A 9948-nucleotide genomic window follows, 5' to 3' on the forward strand; every position below is an offset into this window, starting at 1 on the left:
TGTAAATAAATCAATAAATAAATACGCAATAATTATAATGTGTGGTGTTTAGTGACTGTTAGTTATTGATTATTTGGAGATCATGAGATGCGGTCTGGTGTGACATAGGTTTTAGAAAAACATTTTCTTTATCATGCCAACGTTTCGATCTTTATTGAGATCATCTTAGGGCTCAAAGTTTTCTGTGTAGATGTGTCATTATTGCGTGATTGACACTCTAATCAATAAGAAAATATTATTAATGTGAGAATGACATGGATTGTAATCAACACTTTGTTCAATTCAAAATATTCTTTAGCAGTAGACATAGTCACAAAAACTTAGAGACTTTGTTTTATTGTTTTAAATGTTTATCGATCTGCAGCAAGTTAAGTTTACGTGATGGGATCTTCTTGAATGGTCATTTGGAGCAAAACAACTTTTTGAGCTGTGCTGAGCTTTTTGTGGTGGTGGTGGAATAAACCACTGACAGCTCGACACAGCCCAATTTTTTTTTTGCTCCATATGACCTCTGAAGAAGATCCCATCACCCAAACTTAGACTTTGTTTTACTTTAACAAACAACAAAGTTCAATATTAATGTTACAAAGTACAATGTTACAACTTTAACATTTAAAGTACAATATTAATCACTCTGATCAATAAAGCAATGTAAGAAATCGCATATGGTGTGCATTTAAATGTAAACTGTTCAATGAAGATGCTAATCATTCTTATTTCAACAATTTATGGGTGGTTATGGACATTAATCGGTGGGACTCACAGACTATGATCCAATTTCATTCCAAATGTTTTCTTGTGCCAAATATTGAATAAAAGTGCGTTGATAAATCAGAAATTGAATTGAGAATTTATTTTTATGCATTGAATTTGTTTGGACGTTCATTGAGCTGCCATCTGGGCGCTGTAAGCGTTGTTAAGTTTGTGATCAGCAGTCTTGAGCCTTGACGTTATCCTATCAACTGTAACAGTGTAACCTGTAGCCTTTGTTACTTTCTGTCATACTGATAAAAGATTAGATCACATTAATAAAGTAAGGCTGAATAAACTCGTGTGATATTTCATTTCACGATGTCTTTATCAAGTAGTTCATATTTTTTCATTTCGATGCGAAATGTATTTCTTGTTAATTACTTAAGGATTGATTAATTTAAAATCTGTGAAAATGGGCGATTATCAAAGACTGCTCACTGATGCAGACGCCGATGTTCAACATAATACCCTGGACAACAGTAGACAGAACGTATATTATGTGAAACCATTGTACAATTGTCACAAAATCACTTTCGCTTCTTCAATTTTATTTTTTATACTTGTCTTTTTATTTATATGGGTTGTACCATGTAACGTTTACCCTTGTGTGAAGAAGGATACGGACATAACTTGGGATAAAACACTTAACGGATTAGGTAAATAGTATAAACACTCGATATTGACTTATTAAAAAAAAAAATTAATTTGTTTTAGAGTTGAAGGGAAGGATGCATCTAGTCGGTGGAAATCTTATTGCTATACTTAGAGGTGCCAAGTGGGGTAAGACTCAGGGTAATAGGTTTCCCCCGCCGCAAGGAGGTGGTGTTATCGCTCTTTTAGGCAAAACTGGTGAAGAGTTATATTGGCTCCCACTCACTGCATTACCACGTTATATCGACTGTTCGGTGCTAGATCTTGTAGTGAATGGTGTTAAAGCTTGCCTTGTAGTCGGAGAAGGAGGCTACATCGCTGCTTTAAATCCAATAACAGGTAATGGTAATGTTTATTTTAACCCAAGTGGACTAAAAGTGTGATTTATATGTATTGATTAGGTCTAGTAGAATGGAAAGTAGTTGCCAACAAAAAGGATCATCTTCCTCAGCCTCATGATGTAGATGTACCACTTCTTATACCCGACATCGACGGTGACGGTTTAAGAGACCTTGTCACTTTGTCAAGATACACCAGTGGGCATCACCGATTGATTTTCATATCTGCTAAAACTGGGAATGTTATTAAACATCCCTCACTCAAACCCGAATGCAGTCTAGTCAGCGATTTGACTTACGATTTTAGAAGTTCAACACTTTTTTATACATGTTCTAATAAAATAAGTAAGGCATAATATTTTTTTAACTAAAAATAATTATAATAATAATACATATATGTTTAATTTCAGCTTCTAAAATTGAGTCTTACAAGTTGTCTGATATAAAATCAACATATTTGAATTCTCTGGGACAAGTTTTGATTCCAGATGAAGAAAGAAAGAGGTTCGAGGAGAGAAATAATTTTGCGGGTGAGCACAAGGTCATCGTTAGCAACAACGGAACATGTCCCCATGATTGTTATGTTTCTGTAAATGTAACTGACAGCAACAACAAAACCATTTGGTATTACCACAGTGACAGGACTTATATTATGTATCCGGTTCCTCTCCATTTCAAACATTCTATCACTGGCTTTCTCCTCAAGCTATGGAAATGGAACACACCATCTGAAGTATGTATATTTATATTACATTAACAATTGAACTTATTTTTCCATGTTAGATTAGTAGTTTTTTGATATCATCTTAACATTCGCACTGCCATTGGGGTCTTTCAAGACCCAGAGAATTTTTTTTTTTTTAGTTCTATTTATTTATTTTGACTACTCTTCAATGTATTATGCCACTATTAGCACTTTCCTGAGTAAAGTAATTTTCTCTGAAATTTTTGAACAATTTTTGAAAATATACCTGGGTCTATTTAGACTTGATGAACACTGTCCACGTCATAATTTTTTTTCAATAGAATTTTTTTTTTGGTTGTTTTCAAGTATAATTGTTCATAAATGTCACTTTACATCACACATATATTTTTTTTAAATCTGGTGTACTTTTTTTGTAACTCCATCATTAAAGGTTAAATATCAGTACAGCCTTTAGTTACTACTGATTTTAGAAATTTAATCAGTGGGAACTAAATGTTTCATTCATATTTCAACCTTTGACATAGTCAAATTGGAAAAAGGTTTTGCTAATAATTGTACGCACATGCAGTTCACTTACTCTTTACCCACAATAATACTTTTCTTTAATTTGTCCTTTCATACTTCAGTGACACTCACACTGCCTGACTACAGACTCCCTAAAATTACAGCAGTTGAATTACTTAATGCTAAATTATCCAGGTTTAGGGTGCTCAATTCACTAGCTCATGAACTTAATATTAACTTTGTGTTCTCTTTTAACAACCATGAAGAATGGTTCTCTAAATTCTTGACTTTTGAGTCAACCATTCGTTCTAAGCATTTTGAACACTGTACTGAACTGGCTTAGATCCAACTGATTTCTGTTCTGCAAAGAACTGGATCATTCAAAACTTAACCAATAATAGTTTAAAGTTGTCTTCTATCAATTTAAGTTAATTCTTCAAACTTAGGTTCGAATTTATCTACCTTAATTATTCCTCTCTGAGAGAGGATTCTGTTGAGCACTGCCCACTTTGTATCTCCTGCGCAAGGGAAGACCTGTTCCATTTTTTGGGTTCGTGTCTCATCCTTTCAAAGTTTTGAGTTCTCTTTTTAGGAACTATTAGAGTTTAAGGAACATGTTAGATCGGAAAACTTAATTCCATGGATTGTTAAAATCTGGTTGATTTTGGAAAGAGTGCACTGGATTACCACGGAGAGCTTGTGAAGCAGTTGAATCTTTAATTTTATATTGAGAAGTGCCAATAGTTTGAATGATAATTTAATTTTGTTTACTTAATTTTTTTTATTATTTTTGTATGTATATAATACGTTCTATTCAAGTGAATCTCAGCTAGCCTCCAGTAGATGGTTTAATAATCAATGCTGTACTGTTTTTGTTTCAATTTGTGTTATCATTCCTTAGGAAAATGAATTTTATTTTTGTAAATAAAGTTCTTTTTACATTCATTCAATACACACATTTAAGAACTTTTTCAATTTGATTTTCAATATTATTTCATATAGTTATTTCACCATAATAATACAAATGAATATTTATTAATTAAAGAAGCAGCATAGTTCATATGATGGGGTAACAGTTGAACTTATAAAGGAGAGAATTGTTTTAATAACATTCAATAAATCAGGAATCATGCATGTTGTCAATGCCAGTCAGATTGATATTATTCAATTATGTTACGACAATGAATGTCAGCCTCATCTGTCGTTCCAGACGCAATCAGGTAACAATCCGAATTTATCTTAACAAAATGTCATAAATTACAAAAATTAATAATTATATCTTTTTAAGCCCTCATCGCCGATTTAAGTGGGGATGGAACTCAGGATCTTGTTTCATATTTTGTTACTTATAAACCCTCGACTGAAGATCCTCTTTCTGCTGTGAATGAGGATTCCATCAAAGACTGGGTGCTGGAAAGCAGGGTGAAAGTTGTCAGATTAGAAGCTGAACTACCAAAGCTTTACGAAGCTGTTTCTACATATTAAACATTAGTTATTTAAAGTATCCCAAAAAAAATTACCTTGCATTAGCATTGTGCATTAATTTTTAGATGTAGTAGCCTTTATTTTTTACGTTTGGGTGTATAAATATACTAACTTTTATTATCGTTTATGACACTGATCTTATCAGGGTAGAGTATCTTACTGTTAACTGAAAATATTATTACTTAAATAATTTTGTGATTTGACTTCCAGTTATGTATGTACAATGTATATTTTTTAATTTGAGAAATTCAGTGGTCAAGATTTTGGTAAAACCTCTTTAGAAGGTATAAGCTGTTGCAGTTTCATGTTATTTTTTATATTTATTTTAAATTATATTATTATTACATGTACTTTGTCTACTATACAAAACAATAACCAGTATTATTTAATATTTTTCTAGTCAGATTGTGATTTTTTTGTTTGGTTTTAAGGATCCTAATATTATAATAGAAAAGTGACTAAAACAATTCTTAGTTAACATGCATTAATTCAATAAAAACATTCTAAATTGATCATTGTTTCTTTATGTATAAACTGCAATCATTAACGAGGAAGTATTTTATTGACTTACTTGGGATCAAATTTAATAGTACATTAGAAACAATAATTATAAGGTGTAGAATAAATAAGTTTATCAGAGAACATTTATTTTAAAAAATTAGCTTTACCGTTTTGCTATTTGAGTCATTTTTATGTATTGAATGTGTCTAACTTTTGAAAATTGTTTTGTTTGATGTTCCTTTATCTTGTATACCTTATTGTTATTTCTTGTTAATATTGTTATTAACTGTAAAACTTTAAGCTTATTGTTTAAAATTGAATACAGTTGACATTTGTTTAATTGGGTTTTGTCCTCAAAAAAAGAGCTTTGTATCCAGATTATTTAACGATAATTAAAAAAAGTTTCATGTAAAAATTTCAAAAACAATAAAATATTTTTTACTTAATCAGTCTTTTTTTATTTAAAACATTTCAGATAGGTGTAATTCAGGTTGTTATTGTCATTTGAAAAAAGGAAAGATGTCCTGGTGATATTTAAAATCAAATTTTGTATAAATAAAAAGGGCAGAGCACTCAATAATAGTTTAAAATCTATGGTTTAAAAAAAAATTTAAATTAAAAATTAAATAATTGAAAATACAACATACCCAACAATACAGAAAAATATCAATGTTTAAGGGATATAATAATGAATGTATGAATACTATTTGTTTATCAAAGGCGCTCAAGATTATTTATAAATATGAACTAGTGTAATTGCTATAGCATCTGACATTTGTTCCGATGGTGTTCTGAGTTCAAAATTCATCATATTCATCAGCACCTTGTATGTAATTGTTTTTTGTTTAAATTATTAGATGTATCGGCCACTTTTTTACCTCTGAATAATATATATCTTTGTATGGTCTGGAAGAAAAACAAATTCAATTGTTCTGTCAAGCTTTCGACCTATTTTAAGGTCATCAGCCAAGATGTTGCAGTCTTTGTCAATGTTGGGACTGAATCTATCTTCAAGAAAGACAAGAAAGAAATTGGAAACTACAAACTCATTTTGAAGAAATCTTTCAGATTGTTTGCCCTGATGACAACCATAAAACAGACGGAAAGCTTGGTAGAATGAATTATTTTTTCATTCAGATCATACAAGAACCAGATTATTTATAATAGTATTTTAATAACAAAACCTGTGATCAAAATAAAGTTTGTTCTTTTCTTCTGTTCAGGGTGATGGCCATGATGTTTGCTAGTAGTTCATGTAATTTATGAGATTCATACAATCAGGACTTTTTGAAAAGATGAACCCATCAGAGTACCTATCTAAAATGTTATATACTATTTTTTTTAAATTTCCAGGTAACCAGAAAAGTGGTTTGTCATTAATTTTTTAATACATTTAGTTTTAATCAACATTTCTAATTACATAGAAAGATTGGATATTTACGTAACATAATAACAAGAGGACAATGCTTCAGTTCATTAAGAAAAGTCCACTCCAAATTATAAAATATTTTCTTTCTCATGGCTTCAAAACCCATAATTCATGCTTGTTTATTATATGAATAATAGGGCAGCCTAGGTAGTTCGTAAAATTCAGTGAATAAACAATTGGTGAGTGCAGTTCAAAAAGTTTGCATAATGAGTGGATTGAATATGAACCAGAGTCTGGTAGACCTGTATTTAATGATGATGAATTGAGGGAAGCTATGAACCTTGATTCAAGTCAAACATATCAGGAGCTTACCAGATTCAATGTAAGTGATGAAACCATTCGCTCCAATTTAATCCACTTGTGAAGATATGGAAGCTCAGCAAATGGGTTTCTTACAAATTGTCCAACAATACAATTAACAAGCTTCAGAGTCTAAACATTTACCTTTTATTGCTTTCATGGCATGTAGACATTTTTTGACTGGATTGTTACATGCGATTCTATACAGTAACACTAGGAGGTCGTGCCGTTGGCTGTCACCAAATGACTCCTTGTCCCAATCAACAAAAGGTGATGCTTTCTGTTTAGTGGAGGCCAGGTATTGTGCACTATGAACTCCTGCTGCATGGCTAGACAATCACCGCAGAAATGAACTCAAGCGAACTGCAATGGGCACTTCTTGCCCTGGCCCAGAAACAACCTGCTTTTGTGAAGAGAAAAGGTGGTGTAATTTTTCACCAGGACAACAGAAGTCCTCATAGAGTCAAAACGACAAAGGAGGTGATAATAAAGCTTGGTTGGGAATTCCTACCACAACCCTCTGCATTCTCCAGACCTGGCCTCATCTGACTTTCATTTTTTCTTAGCAAGGGCACACATGCAATCAGCGTATCGATAATCACCAACAGCCGTACAAAAGCTGAATTTAATTTTCAAATCCCAGGACCCAAAATTTTATAAGAAGGCGATAAGAAACTTTGGTGATGGAGATTAATAAAATATTCTAAACTAATTTTAATTGTGACAATCGTTAAAAAGTTTAAACTTGCACGAACCTTTCTGGTTGCCTGGTATCGTGGAGGTTTTGATTTTTTTTGTCATTTTGGTAAATTATGCTAAATTTACTTTAAAAAATCAAAAATTTACATAAGCTCAACTATTTAAATGAAAGAAGTATTTTCTGAAACATAGTTTTTTAATATTGTTTTTTTTTTTATTATACTCTTTCATTTTTTATGATTAAAATTCAATAGGGAAGTGCTCTTTAACAAAGTGTGATAATTTAATTTAAAGACAACAAAATAAACACCATTTTATTTAACTAATTAAAACTAAATAAAATTGTACATGAAATATTTGTGTGAAGAATTTATTTTTGCTATATTTCAAACATTAATCATCGAAGGTAGCAATAGAATCCTTATGCCAAGTTAATTTCATATCATTAACCAGCCAAGAGATTTTTTACCTTTTTTTCCCAATTTATTAACTACTATAATTTTTTTCCATAAAAAATTATTTAGTAGTTTGATCTAACACTACTCTAAATTCTAGATTCAGGTGCAAGAAAAATTAAAAGAGTAAAATATAAATAAAAAATTAAAATAATGCAAAACTAATATTTTATTTTCCATCTACAACACCAAAAGTATTAAAGCTGATTTCATTTTAAAAGGGTTAACAGTTACAATAACAGACATTTATATGTTAGAATTTTTACAATGACTAATTCCAACTTATTTCTGATATAGATAAATTGAAAAAGAAAGAAAGAAAGAAAATGAAAAAAAACACCAGTGGAAATATTCAACAATGGTCAGCAAATATTTGATTTGAAAATCTAGACTTATAATACTGGTGGTATAATAATGATTACATACTAACACTTAAAAAAGTATATATTATATTAAAAAATATTAAAACATTTCTTTCTTTTTAATTGTGTCGACAAGACACTGACGGCTTTAACGGTAGAGAAATTAAAATATAGCATATTCAAAAGTCTCACATGTTTCAATATATATTTACAATTTTTTTTTCTTCTTCAGGTAATAATGTTTCGATATCTTAATCCCATAAACTAAAATTACATATATTTTAAAACAAAAAATCACATGAACACTATATGAATTTATTGTTTTTTTGTTTAATTTTAATTAATGATCTTTTGTATAATGTAGTAATTTAATTTATACACTGTTTGAATATTTTTTCATAAAACAATTAGAATATATATTAATATAAATTAAAAAAAGGTAAACAAAATAAACCAACCTACGAATACCTTTTCTAACACTTAAAACTTCCCATTTTGGTTACAGACCCTGTTTTATAATTTTAAGGGTTCATTGCTATATAACTTTACACAAATAGAATATACTTTGCTTTGAAATATTTTTAAATCTACATCTGAGAAATAATTACAGTCATAAAATATTTATAAAATCGATTGCTACCCCCTTACAATATAGTTTTAATATTTAATGAAGTCTATTTAGACAAAAAAACTATCAATAAAATAATATAAAAGAATTTGCTTTCCGAGAGACTACTAATGTTATTAAAGACTATACTGACTGATTTAAATACATTTGAATTTTTTTAAAAATATATCATTGTTTTGGTTTGGTTAATAAAGAAAAATGAATTACCTAGGATAAAAATTATTAGGTAATTCAGTTGACATATTAACAATTACAATCTAACTATATAATAATGTATGATTTAAGAATAATATTAGTCAATAATAAGCTCTAAAAAAATTATAGTGAAAAATAATACATTTGTTTCACAGATCTCATAAAAATTAAAAAAACAAAAAACAATTAAGGTGGTTTTTAAATTGCCATTGACACAAATAGTGTCAGAAACCAAACAATCCTTCTTCTGCCGCTTGAACAATAATTTTGATTATTTATGGTGTTTACAATTTAATTTTTTTAAATGCTAGAAACAGTTGCAAATATATTCTCAATAAATAAAAGGAAAACACAAATCAAGTGTGTCTGTACAAGCATATTTTTGAATACAAGGCCCAAAATGATTTTTGATTGTAGTAACTCAAAATGTTCTTATAAATTGACAACACCATGTATGTGTGAACGAATCATTTTTTCCGTGTTAAAATATTATTATGGTCAAAACAAAGTTCATAATTTGATTTCAACACCGGATAAAAATGCGTCCGTGCAGATAAATTGAGCTTAGTAGTAACATTGTGTTTTTATAAAAATAGAAAATTTTGAGCAACAAGCGGCAAAACGAGGAGAGAACCATTATAGATCAACTATTATAAGCCTTCAGAATAATTATATTTTGGATATTTCTATTATTACTTATTAAGTATGAAAAAATTTAAAAAAGTACCCTCTGATAAAATAGACTACATTGTAACATTTTTTCTAGGTAGTAAATTGTATGTAGTTTAATGCATTTTTTGTTTTTCTTTAAAATCTTACATCTCTAAAAGGGAAAACTTAAACAAAGCCTGAAATACAAATCCACCACTAAAATTAATAAAAATAAAATCAAAGAGACACTAAGACATTTAAAACATTTAATCCATGCAGTGAAATCCGTTA

General features: G+C 29.6%; 1 protein-coding gene across 1 annotated transcript; it reads left to right on the forward strand.

The window, feature by feature from the left end:
* Positions 1–946: 946 nt before the first annotated feature.
* Positions 947–4787, forward strand: LOC106672829. Its single transcript, XM_014404565.2, has 6 exons — positions 947–1409; positions 1468–1743; positions 1806–2087; positions 2153–2475; positions 3998–4172; positions 4241–4787. Exons 1-6 carry the CDS (start codon positions 1166–1168, stop codon positions 4435–4437), a joined length of 1497 nt encoding a protein of 498 aa, XP_014260051.1. The 5' UTR covers positions 947–1165; the 3' UTR covers positions 4438–4787.
* Positions 4788–9948: the final 5161 nt, after the last annotated feature.

Source organism: Cimex lectularius, unplaced genomic scaffold (genome assembly GCF_000648675.2).
Source record: "Cimex lectularius strain Harlan isolate CLEC.00 unplaced genomic scaffold, Clec_2.1 scaffold143, whole genome shotgun sequence".
Lineage (NCBI taxonomy): Eukaryota > Metazoa > Arthropoda > Insecta > Hemiptera > Cimicidae > Cimex > Cimex lectularius.